Source organism: Mustelus asterias, chromosome 16 (genome assembly GCF_964213995.1).
Source record: "Mustelus asterias chromosome 16, sMusAst1.hap1.1, whole genome shotgun sequence".
NCBI classification, from domain to species: domain Eukaryota; kingdom Metazoa; phylum Chordata; class Chondrichthyes; order Carcharhiniformes; family Triakidae; genus Mustelus; species Mustelus asterias.
In genome coordinates, this window is record NC_135816.1 from 73,418,064 (window position 1) to 73,440,168 (window position 22,105).

The following is a 22,105-nucleotide window of genomic DNA, read 5'->3' on the forward strand; positions in this document are numbered from 1 at the left end:
TACTCTGGCCACAGCGCTTGTTCCCAGGAAAATTTGGGGCAACATGACCCAAAAGGCTTGTTTTGAAATGTGACTCTGCAATAGTTTAATTTTTCAGAATTGAGCCATTTAAAAAACAAATGCCAAGCTAGGGTAGCAGTACTATTATGTTTGGCCTCTGAAGCCCGAGGATAGGGAGAATGAACATCAGTCACAGTTTAATCCTGATTAACATAGTGACTGAACCAGGAATGTGCTGCTGTGACATCTGGTGAGGACACTGAAATGCCAGATAATTTTCAAATGCTCCATGCCCAAACCATGCAGAACACGTGACTCGGCTGAGGTTACAAGAGGGCTGTGATGCATCGGACTGTATCCCAGCAAGGGTTTATCATATTTAGTAAGGTATTGGGAAAACTTGGTAGAATAACATACAATTATTGGATCTTGGAGAAAATGCTTTAACTGGAAGAGCTGAAAACAAAAATAACATCATTTAAAAAGTGTTTTGCTTCAGTGAGGTATAAACATTTCTTAATACTCTGAAAAAGCAGTCACCTACCTGTAGCATGTAAATAATTACAACCTGAAACCTGAAGCAAAAAGCAAAACCTGTTTCAGCTGGGCATTCTATCACAAACCAGCAGATGGCAATGACTAATATATCTGCCTGATGTTTTTGCCTTCCGTTTGCTGCTTTTATAGAAGATTCCACCATCTGCTTTCACCCCCACCTCGTTTCTCCACCCCCCCCCCCCCCCCCCCCCCCACCCACCCACAACCCCTCAAGGATGCTCAACATTTAACTGGGGGGAGGGACCATGGTGCAAACAGAATAATACTACAGCCACAGGAACCACTAGCAATTCTTCCAGAACAAGGCTTTAACAATTGATTTAATTTGAGATGAATTTTCATATCCTTGGTTTTTGTTTAATTTATGCTATAAACTGAGATTTCTTGAGTCCTGATGGTTTATTTGGATATGGGTGCCTCGTTAAAAGTTATGTTCCATAATTTAAAGGAGACAATTAACGTTCACTTAAAATGAGAGTTGAAGAAGAATCTGGAAGGCCAGTCTTCACAGATGAAGACCAGAGAGGGGATTTGATGGTAAAAGGACAACGAGGAGACCCATAAGTCATGTTTCAAAAATGATTGTGAAGTTGAATTTTCGCTATTAATATAGCGTTAATCATCATTGCAAACGTCTTGGTAATTTTGTTGATCACAGTGTTATTTATTTTCTATGTACAATGCATGAGCTGAAAACTCGCCAAAATTAAAATGGTCATTCCAGGGAGATAGGAATTGCGCCTTGACCTGATGTCAATTTGATGATTAAGGAACATTATTGCATTGCATTCCCTGGGGCCTGTTCCAACTTGCATGGAGAAAAACACAATTCAAATTGTACTTAATTCATATGTGTAATTTCTGCAACAGCATTCCTCACCCTAATGAACAAACACTTAGTTCACCTAGTTATGGTTTAAAGAAAAATCAAGCGAGCGCTACTTTTCAAACATGGAGAATGTTGAGCATTTTTCTGAGGTTGTGCCAGATGTACTTAGCTGCATTTAATCGTTTGTGGTAGGCTTCCCAGTGACTTAGTGACAGTACAGTGCCATACACTCCAGGGATGTCATGTGTGCATTGTGTTCACTGATGCTGTCAAGTATGCTGATCGAACGGTGGCCTCCCTCTTGATGCTTCAGAAGGAGAAAAATCCACTGATTCCTATTGTTGCTGAAAATTTGACAGTAGAGATGTCAGTTGAGATTATAGTAAAGTTCAACTTTGTCCTCAATTGAATGGCATGAACACTGACGAAGCTGTGACACTCAAAACAACTAACACCCATGGGAACTTAAGCCCAGGCTAGTGACTTTAAGGAAGAAGGGGAATGCACAGTCTGTCAAGGCTCAGGATCTAAGCATCTGGCGAAAGTACTGATTTTAAAGTGATAAACTTCCCCAAACGTACTTGAAGAAAGTAAATTTATCTGTTTAAATAAGCATTTTTTTTAGTGAGAGACTGACTTTGTCAGTGCATATATTTGGAAGGATTTCAATCTGTCTCCTGCTGAGTTGAATTGGGATCAGTGGGGGATAAATTGACTCTAGCTTAGTTTAAAGCTGCATTATACTTCATGATGTTTTTGATTTTTGTTGGTTTTACTTCTAATATGTACATATATTCTTACTAAATTGGATTTAGGCATGTGCGCCTATTAATGTTCTGTAATGCATTCTTTCTGTACATTATCTGAGAGATTCAGTTGTTAATTCCTGAGGATGTACCTATGTCAATTCTTGCAGGTTTACAAGTACAGTCTACTCCACTTACCTGTAAGTGCATACCTCAGTTAAGTGTCTTTTTATGTTCCTTTTTAACAAGCCAAAATTTCCTCCATTTCATAGGAAACCTGTGGTGTTAATGTTCGTAATATTCGCAGCAAATTTTACTTAATTATGTGTCCCTTACAGATGCATATGATGTAGATAAATGGCCCCAATTTTCACTGCTGTTACTTTGTTCAGTTTAGTTCAGGCAATGCAAATGTCTTTATGCTTTCCCAGATTGTTACTGTATGACATGTTAATCATTTTTTAATGCCACGATGTACACAAGTTTGTGTTCCTTTTAAATGTATACTTGGGATAAGTGTGTACATGTCATGGGAACACACGGTACTACTGAAGCCCCTAGTGTGACTTTCCATTTCAGACAATCAAAGACTAAGTTAATGTGCACAATTTTTCCCACTGCAATGTTGTACTGTGTTTTTACAACTGATGATCTAAATGAGGAATTGGAACATGTTTTTAACTATAATGCAGCTTTAAAATCGTAACAGCTGACACCTATCTTTTCTCCAACACGCTTGCTTATCCATTCTTACAGGTGTAGCAATGATGCAAATAGTCAGCTGCCCGTATGTAAAGACAGTCACTACCGCCAAGAACGGTAATATTTTATCTTGGTCCTTTCTGTCTTCTTAGTGGCATGATATTTGAATGTTCTGATTTTATTTCAGCTGTCCAACTAAATACGTATGGCCAAACCTCTGGCTTTATTTTAAGCTAGCATTATCCAAATATTCCATCAAAAACGATCATAACTTTGGGACATTTATTTAGAAGTAGCTTGGATATCGCCATGCTCGGCCAGTACCCAGTATTGCTGGGGGTGGAGTATTTCATGTGCCGCTTCCCAACTAGTTTTGCTTGTATTGTATTTGGTTCATTTGTTTGTGCTTATGTAAAGCCTTCCTTCATCCACATAGCTGCGCCATCTGTGTTGACCAATGTTTGTGTGTGCAAAATCTGTTTCCTCATGCAAAGTAGTCAGTTTGCATGCATGCCTATGAGTGCTATCCCATAACCTCGCTCAGTAACTTTGTTCTGCAATTTCTTATGGTTTGTTTGCTTCGCTATTTTTAATTAATGTAGCTTAAACAACACAACATGAATCCAAGTTGAAAGAAAGAAAAGTCCTATATGATTGTTGTTACATGGGGTGGAGAGTGTTTCCAACTGGGCAAAGGTTTTTATGTGTCAGAAGTTGGAGGTGTCTATCCTGAACTTCTGGATTTCAGGATTCCACCACTTTGTCCAGCTTTTTACATCTTTGGTGAACAAGAACTCTGTTGCACCAATGGCTCTGGTTTGTATAATGCTATACAGTGAGCAAAAATCTCCAACCAAATAAATCCAGAGTTCTCAGCCCTCTCTTGTTGTTAGGGTCCATTATTTCCAAGTACGTTATTATTATGGGGGAGCAGGTTGCTGTAATGCACAAAAGTTTCTTAGCATGGCGTTGGGCAATACTGCATCATGTATTCTGAAACTTATCTATTTTGGGCATTTTAGCACTTGTTGACTTTGAATGCCCATCAAAGTCACAGTTCCTTGAGCATCCAGAGCATGCAATGATGGATTGTAATGATCCTGTACACAAACATAAAGACAAGGATAACTCCAGTATTATGAAAAGTAGCTTGTGTACAGGAACACAGACTAGACAGATTTGGTTTATCTGCTGAATGCAGGCCATAGAACCTTTTTCAGAAGCTGTTGGGTTAATTTATATTCCATGTTATATGCAAGGAGAAAACAAATTTTAAGTCTTAAGCTTTAGCATATGACTAGTGATCTACATGATGCCTTCAGTTTAATTGTAGAAAGCTTGGGGATCATCAGACAAATGAAACAGAAGGTGAGAACTCATTATCTTTCACAAGGATTGAGAATTGATCTTTGGTTTCCCCAACAAGATGCAGTTGAAATTATGTGATAATGTCCTATCTGGCTTTCCAATTATTCCAGAATAATAGTTTCCTACTGAGTGTGTAATGTTCACATCTTTTGTGGCTTAAGTAACTTTTGAATTGAATTCAGGGAATGAGTGTACTGCTTACTGTGTAGTGTTATTTCATTTTGAAAATCCACATGTACGAAATGATAATTTAGAGGCAAGTGAAAATTACAAATGACACGCAATAAAATACAATTAACTTCTGTCAGCAAGTTAAATTCAAATAATTAAACACTTGTTCCATTGCAACTTGAAGTATCATACAGTACCTCAAAATTTTGATACACCATCTGCTTTTCTCCGTTAGTGATCAAAAAGCTCACACTAAAATCACAAATTAAAATGAAGGCAGAGGTCTCATTTTAATAAATAAAAGTCTTTGTATATGCAACGCGCTTAAACTACATTCATTTGGAGATCAAATCGTATTTTTGATATGTTAATTATTTTTCTGCGAGGGGTTGGATGGCAAGATAAAACTTGGGAGTGAAATGACAGATCAGAATCTCTACTCAGGAAATAAAACAGTCGAACATCGTTCAGAAAGAAATTGTGGGTGATTGTTTAAAAGTTGATGACGGCTCTTTTTTAAAAATTTTATGTAGTTTTAACATTTTAACTATTATCTTGGTGCAGACCCATAGACCTACGGTGACTTTGAACTAAAGGAAACAAGTTTGTTTGAAATTGCTTCTGAGTAACGTTCGACTCTCTTACTTCCAGGCTATATAACAAAGATTCTGATCTGTCATTTCACTCCACATATTTCATCTTGCCAGCTGTGGGATGAATCTTAAAGCAGTTGTTCACGCTGTTTGTGCAGCATTGAGTGAAAAATGTGATTAGACTGCGAAAAAGGCAAAAGCTAACAATGGGGATTGCAGCAAGGGTATCTAAACCGTTATTTCCATCTGAAAGGATTTTTACCACAGCTATTTTCTTCTCCCTGAGATTTTATTTGGAACTTAGTTGATTTTGCAGTAGTAATGTTACAAGGAACGACTTCTTAGTAATGACCGAATCCCATTAAAACCAGCAAAGATAACAATTATCCTGACAGCAAACACTAGTCAAATAAGAAATTGATTTGAACATATTAGAGAGAAGAGGTAAAGCTGTGGGGAACAAAGATCATCACTTTTTGGAAGCTTGGAAATATAGGTTTGCTGCCTGTGTATATTTTTCTGGGGCGGGTAATGAAGCTAAAATTTTGATCCTAAACCTTTGAGATTAGATTCCCCCCCCGCCCCCCTGTTTTGTTTTGCTCTGATTAAAAGATGTGGTCATTGTGGTATAGTTTGAACATGCTATGTTCTCCTTTTCAGGTATGTTACCCGGAATGGCCCCACCTATGGTGCCGATGTTACCTCCACAGGTTACAATAGCATCTTCTGTCGCCCTTCCTGGAGGTATCCCAGGCTCTGAATGGACAGAATATAAAACTGGTGATGGAAAAACCTATTATTATAACAACCGGACCTTAGAATCTACATGGGAGAAACCTCAGGAGCTCAAAGAAAAAGGTAACTGGTCATAAATTTCCAAAAGTAAGGCTATTGCCCCTGAAGTTTTACTTCGTATCAACATCCATTTCTTGCTGAAGCTGTTCAGTTCCTTCTAAAATACCGTTCTGTGGTTACCGTGTCAACACTGGCATCTGACAAGAGGACATAATTTATGAAACAGACTTGTTGACGAACCTTGGTGGGCAATTCAAAAACTGGGGCACTGTGGCTCACCGAGCAAGGGCCACTGGGCATCAGTAGTGATCAGGGATGCTGAATAATTTTCCCCTCTCTAACTCACAGCACTGAGATCAATTATGGCACCATCAGTTGCTACCTGTGATGACACCTGTTCTTTCTGCCTTAATACACTGTGTAGTACTTTTATTCACTGGGCCATTGAATGGGGAAGGTGGTGTCGGGCGCTCAAGTGGAAAGGATAATTGGGTCCTCCAGTAAGTTGAGAAAAATGAGAAATTTCATCTCACAGTTAATACAGTCAAGTAAGATTACTCATTCCTGAAGCAGTCTGTGCCCAAAATGAAGAAGACCTTGACAGTGTTCAGGCTTCGGCTGACAATTGGCAAGTGCGAGGAATGATCATCTCCAAGCCAGCCTCCCATCCATTGACTCTGTCTATACTTTGCATACCTTGGAAAAGCAGCCAGCATAATCAAGGACCCCACGCACCCTGGACATACTCTCTTCGACCTTCTTCCGTCGGGAAAAAGATGCATAAGTCTGAGGTCACGTATCAACCAACTCAAGAACAGCTTCTTCCCTGCTGCCATCAGACATTTGAATGGACCTACCTTATATTAAGTTGATCTTTCTCTACACCATAGCAATGACTGTAGCACTACATTCTGCATCCTCTCCTTTCCCTCTCTATGAACGGTGTGCTTTGTCTGTTTCGCACAAGAAACAATACTTTTCACTGTATGCTATTACATGTGACAATAAATCAAATCAACAAGAGCGAATCTAATCATTGCCCCTTGATATTTAATGGCATTACCATCACTGAATTCCCCCATTATCAACATCCTTGGATGGGGGGAGTAGGGGGTTACCATTGACCAGAAACTGAAGTGGACCAGCTAAAAGAAACCGTGGCTACAAGAGCAGGTTAGAGGCTGTGAATTCTGCAGAGAGTAACTCACCTTCTGATTTCCCCAAAGCCTGTCCAGCATCTACAAGGCATAAGTCAGATTGTGATGGAATACTCTCCACCTGCCTGGATGAAGGAAGCTCCAACAATACCAAAGCTCAACACCATCCTGGACAAAGCAGCCTGCAAGATTGGCACCGTATCCACTACTCTAACATGGAAAGAAAACATGGATCCTGAAATCCCACAATGCACTGGCTTGCAAAGTATGGCAAGCCAGACAAAACCTAGATTACATAACATTTCTGATTGAACTTTTGAAATTCCTTGGTGGTTTCATCAAGACATTAGTGCTAAGGACTGATGCACTCTCTGTTTCGGTTGCCCAGTGTCTTCAGATGGAACTTACAGGCCCAGAACTGCAGAGTTGGAAGCAAAGTAAATCTTTCTCTATTCAACAATATGTTTCAGTCCTCAGTTCGAGAAAATTGCAGATGTCATTTTCCATTGTAACTTTCCAAAAGAGTGAAAGCTTTTATTTCATCAGTCAGAACTGGATTTGAATTCTAGTTCATGAGGCAAACAAATCCCTTAAACTAATGCACTTGGCACAATTTTGTGTCTTATTTCCTTCCTCAAATACTGTGATTTGTGACGTGGTTGTATTGTCATGGGTGTTGTTTACATCTAATTCCTGTCCAAGTGGCTACAGTTGCAATTTGTTGAAACTCCCATTGGCATTATGATCTTCAAAAAAATAGTTTATCTAAATTCCAATTTTTCACGGAAGGTAAACGTGCTATGTATGGTTGTGATTGACCCCTCGTTAGTTCTTCAAAAACCTGCCCCACAAGACATTGAAGTGAATATGATTTGCAACTAAATGAGAGAGAAGATTAGCCTGAGGCAAAGGTACATACAGTAAATTTACGATTCATAGAAGGAGCAGCACCCTATCGCGCTTATGCCAGCTCTTTGAAAGAAACGTTCAGTTAAATCCATAGCCATGCAAATTTTTTCCACTTCAATATATATTCCGTGTTACTGTTGAATCTGTTCCCACCACCTTTTCAGATTATCACAACTTAAATTCATTTAAAAAATAAATAAATTCTCTAGCCGCTGGTTCTTTTGCAAATCTGTGTTTAAATCTGTGCTGTCTGATTTTAATTTTTCTTTATTTACTGTATAAATGGCCGCCTTAAACTACCATGTGAATCTTAATAAATATCAAACCCATAATTAAATGCAGAGTGCCATTATGGACAGCTGCTTTTGCAAGTTCAGTCCAACAAGATTTCAAAGAACATCTCTGTCCATGGAATGGCTTTAATCACAGTAATACTTCTTTGTTTGAAAGAAGTACCTCAGAATTCCTTTGTCAGTTTCTAATGCTGAATGCCTTTTCTCAATTCAGGTTGTTATAGGGCAAGCACACCTGTATATTGAGACCATACAAAAACATATCCTGTACCTGTAGGGATCAGTTGGTGATGGATATGTAGAAACAAGTGTCAGTTTTTATCGTAATATAGATCCATTGATCTACCGTGTTGCTTTTCATTGTTTATTTCACCCTACAGTCAATATGGATGGATGGATCTAATCTTACAATAAAATATTGCCAGTAAGTTGGATTATTTGCTCCAGCCAAATGTACCACAGCTGAATGCAAGAGTTTGGCCTCCATCTGCATGAAGATTTGGCATCTGATTTGTTTCTTGTTCAGTATTGTTGTGCTACTTGAAATACCCACAGACAGTTCAAATGTATTTTCTGAGTTAGAAATGCATTTATGTTTTTGCCTGTTGGTTGGCTAGGTTTCTTTTACAAATTGTGGGGAAATTTATGACTTTCAACAGAACAGCTTAATACCTGTGAAACATGTTCTGATGTCAATTGGAACAAACCTTTTAACTGGGTGTTTGTGGTTAGCTGCATAATTCCACCTGATCAAATATAACTCCTCCTGAGGAAGGTTCTCTCTCAAAATTACCACCGAGGGAGGTCATCTCTCCCTATAAAAAGAGACGTGCCTTTTCGCTTTTGAGTCAGGAGCGCCAGTAGAACCTGACCCAATGGTAATGTGGAAGAGAGAGCAAAAAGAAGTGAGTTCTTTCTCTCCTAAAGATATCCTTTTCTTACTAAAATATAGTTTCAAGAACGCCTCAACCAACTTATTGGGAACTTAACAGCCAAGCCTGATTGTGTTTCTATCTGGCATTCACAAATGCATGCTCTCTAGTAAAGGGTCACTTGATAAACCATAAGGCGTGGAAACTCATATGGACACTCAGGACAACTGCAGTTGAAGCTGCTGGATATCCAGCAAATGCCAACTAGTTCACTGTTCTCCTTGGGATTTTTAACACAAAAGTTGAGATGAAGGAGTTCAACACAGACTGGGTTGAACCTGTGACCTTTTGATCTCTGGGGTATTTTCTAAACTGGGTGGTGCCTTGAACCATGAAGTCATTGGTGTCATTGTTGGAGAGAACTTAAGAGTTAATAGTTAGGTCTATAGTATAAAATACTCCATAGTAGAACCCCCCACACACGGCAGGCTCCAGAAACCAACTACACTTTTCAATTTTTCATCAGTACTTTTGTTTTATGTTTTAATTTTTTTTCCATTTAAACATGAAACAGTTGCATTCAAAGTCAATGTCAAGTCGTGCTGAATTTGTAGGAGAGTCAGATAGTCCAGGAACATACATTAAACACCCTTATTTTTTTCTGTACAGTAGAGAAAGAAGTCGAGAAACCCAAAGAGCCAAGCAAAGAGCCAGCAGAACCCGAGCCAATGGAAATGGAAGAGGAAGAGCCTAAAGAAGAGCCTCCAAAAGAGAAGAAAGAGGTCTGTAGAGAGGCTGCGTAAACCGCTTCTTCACATTCAAGAGAGATGAGGGCGTTTGGAGCCCTAGGAAGCAAGAGTTATTTTCCTACCTTTTACTTATTTCCCCTCTCCCTAACTTGGGGTGCTGAGGCCAATCGTAATATTACTACTCCAGCCCTGGCACACACAACAGCATTCAAACCTGGATCTGCTTTGGTCTCAATAGTTTGGCTACTAACTGGATTACATCATTAAACTATTGGATTGCAAAGCCAATTCTTTTTTTTAAAAATAACATTGGAATGAAGATAGGACAAAGAGAGATTGGTAATCGAGAGATCTGAGCTGTTAATTTCACAAATGAGAGTTCAAATACTACCATGGTAGCTTGAGAATTAATATTCATTTTATTGAAGTAGGAATCTATAAGTAAACAGAAACCAGTAAAAGTGACCATAGAGCTGTTGGTATGTTTAAAAACCTAATTGGCTCCCAAATGCATTTTAAGGAAAGAAATATGTTTTCCTTGCCTGGTCTTTTTGTGACTCCAATGCAATTGACTCTTAATTGCCTAAGACCACTTCTATTAAACTGTTATTGATTGGGGAAGGTGGTCCACCACTGCTTTCTCAGGGCAATTAGAGATTGGCAATAAATGCCAGCAAACAAACCGCTCCCAAATTCACTATCTAATGAAGGTTATTTCTCAACTTCAGTATTGTTCATAATGAGCATCCTTCTGTTTTTCTTTTGTCCGAGTCTAATTTGTTAAGTTGTTTCCATGTCATTAGACATGTTTAATGTATTGGCACCAATGTGCTGTTGGAATTTTATTTTATTTAAGTCATGTAATGTAGTACTCAAGTAATGTAGTACTAATGTAGTAATGTACGATCCGGCTGCTAAGTAGAGTATTGCATTCTGGTTGTTTCACTACACATTTTCTGCAGGCAGAGTCGTATCCAGCACAGAAGGAGACAAATCGGCCTTTTGAGTCTGTGCTGGCTCCACAGAGCAACCCAGTCATACTCACATCTGCCCGACGATTCCCATAAGTTTATTTACTTGAAGTGCCTGTCCAATTTCCATGATTCTGATCCAGAGAGACAAAATGAATAACTACCAGTTTATATATTAGTATCACAAGTAGGCTTACATGAACATTGCAATGAAGCTACTGTGAAAATCCCCTGTTCAGTGTATTTAACATATAATGTGGTAATAATACAAAGTTTTCATGCATATATCATTATTTCCGCCAGTCTGTGAAGTATAATATTGACAATTCTGTCGGATTTGAACTGCTTTTCACACTGCTGAAGATATTTGTTCAAATTCAGTATTGTGGCAATATGGCTTTGACAGTAAGTACTGTAGCCTAACTATCCACCTTGGCTGCATGTGGCCTGTAAGCCTTAGCCACCCGTGGTTTTTGGAACCCCAACCTTTACTCACAGATTTGTCCTCTTTGAATTTTGGTTTGGAAGGGGTTGGTTTTGGCATCACTGATATCTCATTTGGAGGAACTCACAATCAGAGCATCAATGTCTGTCAGTATCTCCAGCTTGTGAGAGACGCATGTTAGTGGGCATTTCAACTTTACATCTGGTCTACAAGGTTCTATGATAGCACTTGTGCTGCTCACAAAGATAAAACACTTGGAGATTCATATCCTGCAGTTTTAATCAGTAACTGTCTATAACACTGCTGTCTGCTTGCCTATCTGTTTTAGGAGCCAAAGGAAGAGGTGCTGACTGAGGAAGAGAAAGCTGCACAAAAAGCCAAACCTGTGGCTACCACCCCTGTCCCCGGCACACCATGGTATGTATGCAGATGTGTTCAGTAAGTTGGTACTTGATCATTGTTAACTGTTTATGTTCCTGTGTCTGTATTTTTAAAGCAATATGTGTAGGTACATAAATTTCAAAATGGGTAAATTGCAAGATCAATAATCAGTTGTATTTCCTGTACATGATTTAATATAGTCATGTCGCAGGCAGTTGACGGAAGAGACTTTCAACCTGCACTTGGATTCTAAACTAGGTCCTTGAGGTAGAAGGACAGTCTTTTGACCTTTTTTGCACTCGGTTTTGCATTGGATTGTTGGTTCAATTTACATGAAAGCTGAATGCATGACATCCCTAGATCAGTTTATCAGCAAGAAAATATAGAAAGAAACATAGAAACCCTACAGTGCAGAAGGAGGCCATTCGGCCCATCGAGTCTGCACCGACCACAATCCCACCCAGGCCCTCCCCCCACATATTTTACCCACTAATCCCTCTAACCTACGCATCCCAGGACTCTAAGGGACAATTTTTAACCTGGCCAATCAACCTAACCCGCACATCTTTGGACTGTGGGAGGAAACCGGAGCACCCGGAGGAAACCCACGCAGACACGAGGAGAATGTGCAAACTCCACACAGACAGTGACCCGAGCCGGGAATCGAACCCGGGACCCTGGAGCTGTGAAGCAGCAGTGCTAACCACTGTGCTACCGTGCCGCCCTATAAAATATATTTATACGATATTGCTAATCTCAATATATAAAGACAATTTTTGTTTTGTTTATTAATGTTTGAAAATCATTTTTCCTGGAGTATATTAATTTATATTTGTCTGTACCATTTCTGAATTGAATAGTTGGGCAAGTAAGCAGACTTAAGTTGAGGTTATGTTTTAACTTAAATTAGATCAATGAGGGTACTCGAATTTGTACTAGGCTCAATTCAGCACTTCGCTTGCTGGCATCTTTGAGAATCAGGAATTGCTGTGGGGAGAGTCCTTGGCTGTCTGGCAGAGAGAAAAGAATACAGCCAACATTCAGTTCTATCTGCCCTGCCATTTTATTTTGGTTCTGAGAAAACCTATCTGACTTCACATAAAGGAAAACTGATCTTTAGAAACTTGGACTGTTTAACATTGATGTCCGTTCACTGTTCATCTCAGGGCTTTAGTTTTTAAATTTTTTAAAATTAGGATCAGATCCCCAGATGATGCCATTTAATTTCTAATGTACTTTGGGGAAGTGAGCATGAAATATTCTCCATGCACTAAAACCATGTTCATAATCAGCTCTCAAATTGCTGAAGAAAAGTAGCAGGGAGCACTGAAATAGAGTTGTAAGAGAGCCTGACATTTGTCTTCCTGCAATAAATGTCATCAACGCACTGGCACTGAATTAAATGGCATGACTGAGACCTTGTGTCCTAGTGAAAATAATTCTTAAAATATGTTTTGAAGGAATCAAGAGTATCTGTAAAGGAATTTTTTGTCCCTTGTGCTTTTGTTCACCCTTCAGCTTGAAGCACAAACAAATCAATACCCAGGTCAAATTTGAACTGATTTGATGTTTGTTATAAACTAACGTAAATTTTTAAAAAAGTTTAATTAGATTAGATTTGTTTTGAATACTGTACTCTCACTTCTATAGCCTAATGTACCATCTTGTTGTTGGTAGAAGAATAACTAGCAGCCAGTGAAGGATAGAGCAGCAAAACCAAATCATTGACTGCTCAACAAGTCAGCACTAGCAGAGAATATAAACATGTGGTTATGCTGCCAGCAGATGGTGCTGGGGCACTTTATTAATATCATAGGATAGATTACTTAAAAGTTATTGTATTCCTTATAGGGATCGTTCCGTCAGCAATCTTCGGCTGTTCTCCACGTCCCATAACGTGTCTTCTGGAATGGTTTTGTCTGTTATCTGTCTCTCATACTAACTTTTCAACCTCTCCTTTATGTCTCTCTCTTTCTTGATATCATGACAGTTAGAGATTTCCTCCATTGCCCACAGCTCTATTCAAGGCTTTTTCAGAGTTGAAGTAAACCATCTTTGCCATGTTTTTCACTCCTTTCTGAGGATTTTGAACTTCTTAATTGCCTCAGTCTTTACCTGTTGTAGTTCTGCTTTCAAAAACCAAACTTGGTGTTGCCTGCTCAATGTTCTTGAATTACCTCATATCTTTTCTACGCAGGGGAGGCGGTGGCATAATGGTATTGTCAGTGGAGTAATGCTCCGGGTAACCAAGTTCAAATCTCACTATAGCCAATTTACATAATTTATTTATCAATAAAAGTCTGAAATTTGACAATTATTTTTTTAAAAACCCCATCTGATTCACTAATGTCCTTTCGGGAAGGGAATCTGCCATCCACACTTGGTCTGGCCTACATAATTGGTGACTCCTCTAAAATGATTTAGCAAACCACTCAGTTCAAGGGCAATTAGGGATGGGCAATAAATGCCTGATTATTCTGGGATTGTCACTTTGAAAAGATCTAAGGTTTTGGGTAGGTATAGGACATCGTAATGATTGGTTTGTATTCACTGCTTATTTGGTCACTATTTTCATTGCCATGTTAGGTGTGTTGTGTGGACTGGTGATGAGCGTGTATTTTATTATAACCCAACAACCCGCCTGTCAATGTGGGATCGGCCTGATGAGCTGGTTGGAAGAGCTGATGTGGACAAAATTATCCAGGAGCCTCCTCATAAAAAGTCTGAGAATGAGAAGAAACCTGGTGAGTAATCCTAATTTGTATATTGACTATTACTGCAGCATTAACTCTAACATAATGCGAATGTTTACTGCTATGCTCTAATACTTGGACTGGCAATTTGAATTATTCCCAATGATTAAATGCATGACTGAGAGAGCTTGGATAGCTTTTTTGTGTGACTTTTTAAATTAAATATCAAATTATAAAATGGAAGTGTGTCTTCTGAAGAACTAGGGTCACTGATTTTTATGCTGTCTTGTTTGCTGCTCGGCATTCTACAGAATAAGGGGCTTGAGTGTTTCAGTGGATTGACCTGAATTGATTAGTAAGCTTTCAATACTTAAAACAGTATTTTTAATGACATAAGTTGAGCTTTTTCTGACACTCACATTGGTGATGTATTTTCTTTTGTTAACATGTAGACTTTTGTGAAGGTACAAATTCACATCAGATTAAATTAAAACATTAGTTTCTCTAAGCACTGGTACTTGTTAAAGCTATGAGTTTGACATGAATGGCTTTACCCATTCTTCATTCATTACTACATAATTCAACTGAAATTTGGCTTTAAATTTAAGTTTAAGAAATTAGACTATTGTGTAAATGGGATAAACAATTTGTCTTTTTCTAAACTTTAAATATTTCCCTTTATTTAGTGAAAGAAGAGACTGAGCCCCTAGAAGATGAATATGATGATGAACCAATTAAAGCAAAGAAGCGAAAGTAAGTAGTGTGAAACCTGATAAATCTTTGCAGTGTAAGAAATCTACAAAAGCTGTCGCCTGTTTCTCATTTCATTCATTTGGCTAGAATGCAGTGTGTTAAAAGCAATTTATTGTTCAAATATAACTTGCATAATTTTAAACAGTTGTATTCCAATCTGTTCCTCTCTTGAAAGCACTAACACAGGCTAGGATACAGTTCAGAAGTGCCAGCGAACCTCCAGCATCTCCCTAAGTGACCATTCCTCATGCTCGAATGCTATGGCCTACAGTAGCTATCTTTGGCCCTGTGGAATCCAATGTTTTATAACTATTGAACTGCTGTAAATAGAGATAGAAAGAATGTTCTGTCCTCTTGGATTGTGAAGTTCCTCCTTTTTTTGATATTTAAAACTATTACAGGAAGGATGATCTCAAAGATCCAGAGTGCGAGAAGGAGGCAGCTATGGAAGCTGAGATCAAAGCAGCCCGGGAGAGGGCTATAGTTCCACTGGAGTCTCGCATGAAACAGTTCCGAGATATGCTGCTGGAGAGAGGGGTAAGAACTTGCGTTGACTATCCTGTTTTGTGCAAGACTTGGAAAATACAGACATTCAACTTTTATAGTAACAGAAATACCTCTTATTTTAGTGGTCACAGATTAGATTCTTATCCATGCGTGAATTGTGGCATTTCTATTCAGTTAGCAGTGAAACCAGCAAAACTTGTTCCCTTGGAAAGTTTGAGTTGAGACGTGTCAGTTGTTTGGTGAAGCTGCATAAATCTAGCTTCCCATTGTAAAGATATCATGCAAGTTCAGAGTATTTGAAGTGAAGGATGGTATAAAAGAAAGGAGTACCATCACATCTAGGGCATGTAGTGTCAGTGATAATTTTATTGACATCAGCCTCTGTTAGATTCAGAGTGAAATGCTCTCCATTGTCTGACAACAATGTGCATTAACCAAGCCACAGGCAACTCGCACTCTGGCTTTTTTCTTGCTTCTCCCACCAGCAATATGTTGGAGTATTTGAGTGAAATTGTTGGTTATGTTTACTGTGGGCTGGGGTCTGCCATAATTAGGCAGAGACCAGGAGAATTTATTTTGCTTTGAATCCTCTTAGTACCAGCTGCCAGATCTGATAGCTCGGAATACGTGGGCTATCTCCTGCATCTGTTGAACCTTGATTTAAACCCGATTCTTTTCAGGTGCATATTGTGGCTCTATGAATCTTTCTTTTTTCCCCCTTGTGTTGTAGAATGAATCGGTATCTTATTTTATGCAAACCGTTTGTAAGTTGTCTGTTTAGGCCTAAATCCTAATTTGCGTATTTTGAGTACTCATAAAAACTTTTATGATTGAGCTTGTTCCTTCTGCAAAAAAAACTGCATTTCTTTCACCTTGATTTAGCAACTACTCTGCCCTGATTACGCATTAATCATGCTTAATTTGGCTTTTTTAACAAGACGTTCATTAGCAATCACCCAGGATTCTTAGCAGAGGTGTCTATTCCCCTTTTAAACAGGTATACCATTTTGGATGCTGTTGAGGGGGATAGCCTGTCAGGTGGAGATACCAGCAGTAGCCAGGCCTGTGACACCACAGCTGGTTCTGCTGTGGGACAGGGTCGGGCAAAGAGCAAGTGAGCAGTAGTAATAGGGGACTCGCTAGTTAGAGGCACAGACAGGCGTTTCTGTGGCCACAATCGAGACTCCAGGATGGTGTGTTGCCTCCCTGGTGCCAGAGTCAAGGACGTCTCTGAGCGATTGCAGGACATTGTTAAGGGGGAGGGTGAGCAGCCAGAGGTCGTTGTACATATTGGTACCAACGAAATAGGTAGAAAAAGAGATGAGGTCCTGAAATGTGAATATAGAGAGTTAGGCAGAAGGCTAACGTGCAGGACCTCGAAGGTAGTAATTTCAGGACTACTACCGGTACCACGTGCTAGTGAGAGTAGGAATAGGAGGATTAGGCAGATGAATGCCTGGCTTGAGAGCTGGTGCGGAGGCAGGGATTTAGATTTTTGGATCATTGAGATCTTTTCTGGGGAAGGGCTGATCTGTTCAAGAGGGATGGGTTACATTTGAACTGGAGGGGGACTAACATCATGGTGGGGAGATTTGCTAGAGCCACTCGGGAGGGTTTAAACTAGTTTGGCAGAGGGGTGGGATCCAAAGCAGTAGGGAGACAGAAGAGAAGTTTGAGGACAGCACGGAAGTTAAAGAGAGCACATTAATTAGTAAAGGCAGTGTCAGTAATCCTAGTACCAGACAGATCAGACAGAAGCAAGACAGAGAGCAAGGGAAGTCCAGATTAAACTGCATTTATTTCAATGCAAGAGACCTGACGGGCAAGGCAGATGAACTCAGGGCATTGATGGGTACGTGGGACTGGGATATTATAACAATTACTGAAACATGGCTAAGGGAGGGACAGGACTGGCAGCTCAATGTTCCAGGGTACAGATGCTATAGGAAAGATAGAACAGGAGGGGGAGTTTCACTTTCGATTAGGGAAAGCATCACGCCCGTACTGAGGGGGGATATATCCGAGGGTTCGGCCACTGTCTATATGGGTAGAACTGAGAAATAAGAAGGGGGAAATCACTTTGATAGGGTTGTACTATCGGCCCCCAAATAGTCAGCGGGAAATTGAGGAGCAAATATGTAAGGAGACTACAGATAGCTCCAAGAAAAATAGGGTGGTAACAGTTGGAGATTTTAATTTTCCCAACATTGACTGGGACAGCCATAGTATTAGAGGGTTGGATGGAGAGAAATTTGTTGAGTGTATTCAATCAGTATGTGGATGGCCCGACTAGAGAGGGGGCAAAACCTGACCTCCTCTTGGGAAATAAGGAAGGGCAGGTGACAGCAGTGTTAGTGAGGGATCACTTTGGGACCAATGACCATAATTCTATTAGTTTTAAGATAGCTATGGAGAATGATAGGTCTGTCCCAAAAGTTAATATTCTAAATTGGTGCAAGGCAAATTTTCATGGTATCAGGTAGGAACTTTCAAAGGTTAATTGGGGGAGCCTGTGGGAAGGCAAAGGGACGTCTGGTAAGTGGCATGCTTTCAAAAGTGTGTTAACCAGGGTTCAGGATAAGCACGTTCCTCTTAGAGTGAAGGGCAAGGCTGGCAGAAGTCGGGAACCCTGGATAACTCGGGATATTGAGGCCCTGGTCAAGAAGAAGAAGGAGGCACATGACGTGCATAGGCAGCTGGGATTAAGTGAATCTCTTGAAGAGTATAGGGGCTGTAGGAGTAGAGTTAAGAGAGAAATCAGGAGGGCAAAAAGGGGACACAAAATTGTTTTGGCAGATAAGGCAAAGGAAAATCCGAAGAGCTTCTACAAATACATAAAGGGCAAAAGAGTAACAAGGGAGAGAGTAGGGCCTCTTAAGGATCAACAAGGTCATCTATGTGCGGATCGACAAGAGATGGGTGAGATCCTAAATGAATATTTCTCATCAGTATTTACAGTTGAGAAAAAGCATGGATGTTAGGGAACTTGGGGAAATAAATAGTGCTGTCTTGAGAAGTGTACATATTACAGAGAAGGAGGTGCTGGAAGTCTTAAAGCGCATCAAGGTAGATAAATCTGCGGGACCTGATGAGGTATAGCCCAGGACGTTGTGGGAGGCTCGAGAGGAAAGTGCGGGTCCCCTAGCCGAGATATTTGAATCATTGATAGTCACGGGTGAGGTGCCTGAAGATTAGAGAGTGGCAAATGTTGTGCCTTTGTTTAAAAAAGGGCTGCAGGGAAAAGCCTGGGAACTACAGGCCAGTGAGCCTCACATCTGTGGTGTGTAAATTGTTGGAAGGTATTTTGAGAGACAGGATCTACAGGCATTTAGAGATGCAAGGACTGATTAAGGACAGTCAGCATGGCTTTGAGTGGAAAATCGTGTCTCACAAATTAGCTTGAGTTTTTTGAAGAAGTAACCAAGAAGGTAGATGAGGGCAGTGCAGTTGATGTTGAATACATCGACTTTAGCAAGGCCTTTGACAAGGTACCGCATGGTCGGTTGTTGCATAAAGTTAAATCTCACGGGATCCAGAGTGTGGTATCTAAATGGATACAAAATTGGCTTCTTGACAGAAGTCAGAGGGTGGTTGTAGAGAGTTGTTTTTCAAACTAGGGGCCTGTGACCAGCGGTGTGCCTCAGGGATCAGTGCTGGGTCCACTGTCATTTATATTAATGATTTGGATGAGAATATAGGGGGCATGGTTAGTAAGTTTGCAGATGACACCAACCTTGGTGGCATGGTGAACAGTGAGGAAGGTTACCTCCAATTGCAGCGGGATCTTGATCAATTGGGCCAGTGGGCTGACGAATGGCAGATGGAGTTTAATTTAGACAAATGCAAGGTAATGCATTTTGGTAGATTGAACCAGGGCAGGACTTACTCAGTTAATGGTCGGGCGTTGGGGAGAGTTACAGAACAAAGAGATCTAGGGGTACATGTTCATAGCTCCTTGAAAGTGGAGTCACAGGTGGACAGAGTGTTGAAGAAGACATTCGGCATGCTTGGTTTCATTGGTCAGAACATTGAATACAGGAGTTGGGATGTCTTGTTGAAGTTGTACAAGACATTAGTAAGGCCACACTTGGAATACTGTGTACAGTTCTGGTCACCCTATTATAGAAAGGATATTATTAAACTAGAAAGAGTGCAGAAAAGATTTACTAGGATGCTACCGGGACTTGATGGATTGAATTATAAGGAAAGGCTGAATAGACTGGGACTTTTTTCTCTGGAGCGTAGGAGGCTGAGGGGTGACCTTATAGAGGCCTATAAAATAATGAGGGGCATAGACAAGGTAGATAGTCAATATCTTTTCCCAAAGGTAGGGGAGTCTAAAACTAGAGGGCATAGGTTTAAGGTGAGAGGGGAGAGATACAAAAGTGTCCAGAGGGCAATTGTTTCTCACAGAGCGTGGCGAGTGTCTGGAACAAGCTGCCAGAGGTATTAGTAGAGGTGGGTACAATTTTATCTTTTAAAAAGCATTTAGATAGTTACATGGGTACGATGGGTATAGAGGGATATGGGCCAAATGCGGGCAATTGGGATTAGTTTAGGGTTTTTTTTTAAAAAAGGGTGGCATGGACAAGTTGGGCCGAAGGGCCTGTTTCCATGCTGTAAACCTCTATGACTCTGTCACTTGCCAGTTCCATTCAGATCAGAAATTTGTACCGCCACACTAAATTTGAGCAAGAATGTTGTTTCCTCCATTCAGATGTTTGAAAAGCCCTAAGGTGGCATTGCATGGCTCACAGAGCGAATGTAAGTCATTTGGACCTTGCAGTGGAATGATTCCAGGCAAGTGGGTGACAACAGTGCTAACCAATTGGGCGTCTAGATGGAACCTAAATCCTACAGGGATCATGATGGATTATGTAAGAGTCTTTGGACTGTTCCAGAGCTGCTGCTGTGAATGTTAATCGGGTCCAATTTGTTAACATACAAAGCAGTCCTCCCATGTTTCCATAAATTTGCTGATGACATCAAGAGAAGTCAGTTATCAAGAAAAGGATGTAAATAGGTTAAGAGGGTGGAAGTGGCAGCTGGAGTATAATATGGGAAAATGTAAACTTGTGCACTTTGGCACTATTTAAATGGTGAGAAATTATAGAACTCTGGTACAGAGGGATCCGAGATTCATGTGAAGATTTTGGCAGATTGGTCTGATTTTATGATTCATTAATAGGTACATAGGACTTAGGAATAGGCCATTGGGTCCTTCAAGCCTCCTCTGCTATTTAAGATCATGGCTGATCTGATTAAGGTCTCAACCATTCTCCTCATCTTGAGGAGAACTCTTACTGTGTATCTGAGGTTGAGTCTTTTCTACAAGAGGAAATGTCCAGTGTCCTATCAAGTGCCCTCGTGATGTTTTATGTTTCATTGAATAGAATCATTGAATACCTACAGTGCAGAAGGAGGCCATTCGGCCCATCAAGTCAGCAGCGACCACAACACATCCAAGTCCTAACCCCGTAACCCCACATATTTACCCTGCTAATCCCCCTGACACTAAGCAGCAATTTAGCATGGCCAATCTACCCTAACCTGCACATCTTTGGACACTTGAGGGGCAATTTAGCATGGCTAATCAATCTAACCAGCACATCTTTGCACTGTGGGAGGAAACTGGAGCACCCGGAGGAAAGCCACGCAGATACGGGGAGAACGTGCAAACACCCCACGCACACAGTGACATGAGGCCAGAATCAAACCCGGGTCCCTGGCACTGTGAGGCAGCAGTGCTAACCACTGTGCCACCGTGCTGCCCTTCAGTAAGATCACCTGTCATTCTTCTAAATTGCAAGTGGTATATAAAGTTGAACCTTTCTTAAGATGAGCCCTTCATGCCAGCAGTGAGTCAAGTGAACCTTCTCTGAACTGTTTCTAATGTAATATCCTTTTTCAAATAAGGAAACTAAAACTGTTCACAGTACTCCAAACCCAGATGTGGTCTCACCAATACCCTGTAAAATTATCGTGAAACTTCCCTATTTTTATATTCTGTTCCCCTTGCAGTAAATGTGAACCTTCTACTTGCCTTTCTAATCATTTCCTGTTCCTGCATATTAACATTTTGTGGTTCGTGTACCAGGACACTCGGATCCCTCTGTACCAGAGTTCTATAATTTCTCACCATTTAAATAGTGCCAAAGTGCACAAGTTTACATTTTCCCATATTATACTCCAGCTGCCACTCCCACCCTCTTAACCTATTTACATCCTTTTCTTGATAACTGACTTCTCTTGATGTCGTCAGCAAAGTTAGCTAGCCATATATTTGTTCCCTTCATTCAAGCCATTGATATAGATTGTAAAAAGTTAAGGCCCCATCATTGATCCCTGTGGCACTCCACAAGTTACAAATTGCCAACCTGAAAAAGACCCATTCATGTTTACTGTTCCCTTTTAGCTAACCAATCCTCTATCCATGCTAATAGCTTGCTTCCTCTGTAAAGTGCCTTGAAGTATTTTTAAGGCACCATATAAAGACAATTTGTTTACATTGCTATACTCCCTCAGTACCTGGGCAATGTGAAATAAAGCGATTACCTTGTCTTCAAACATTTCACCCGTACCCAGAATCCAATCCATCCATTCCCACAGGTCT

At 40.2% G+C, this 22,105-nt stretch overlaps 1 protein-coding gene across 3 annotated transcripts in view; it reads left to right on the forward strand.

Moving 5' to 3' along the window:
* Positions 1-22,105, forward strand: part of LOC144505246 (transcription elongation regulator 1-like) — a 116,713-nt gene that overhangs the window by 72,859 nt on the left and 21,749 nt on the right. Inside the window, exons 6-13 of one of the 3 annotated variants that reach the window (XM_078231276.1) lie at positions 2,304-2,333; positions 2,890-2,952; positions 5,628-5,825; positions 9,663-9,775; positions 11,487-11,575; positions 14,126-14,283; positions 14,919-14,985; positions 15,387-15,522. In XM_078231276.1, coding sequence (XP_078087402.1) covers positions 2,304-2,333; positions 2,890-2,952; positions 5,628-5,825; positions 9,663-9,775; positions 11,487-11,575; positions 14,126-14,283; positions 14,919-14,985; positions 15,387-15,522 — 854 coding nt within the window. The remainder of the gene's footprint in view (positions 1-2,303; positions 2,334-2,889; positions 2,953-5,627; positions 5,826-9,662; positions 9,776-11,486; positions 11,576-14,125; positions 14,284-14,918; positions 14,986-15,386; positions 15,523-22,105) is intronic. The other 2 variants (XM_078231277.1, XM_078231278.1) reach the window with 2 other exon arrangements.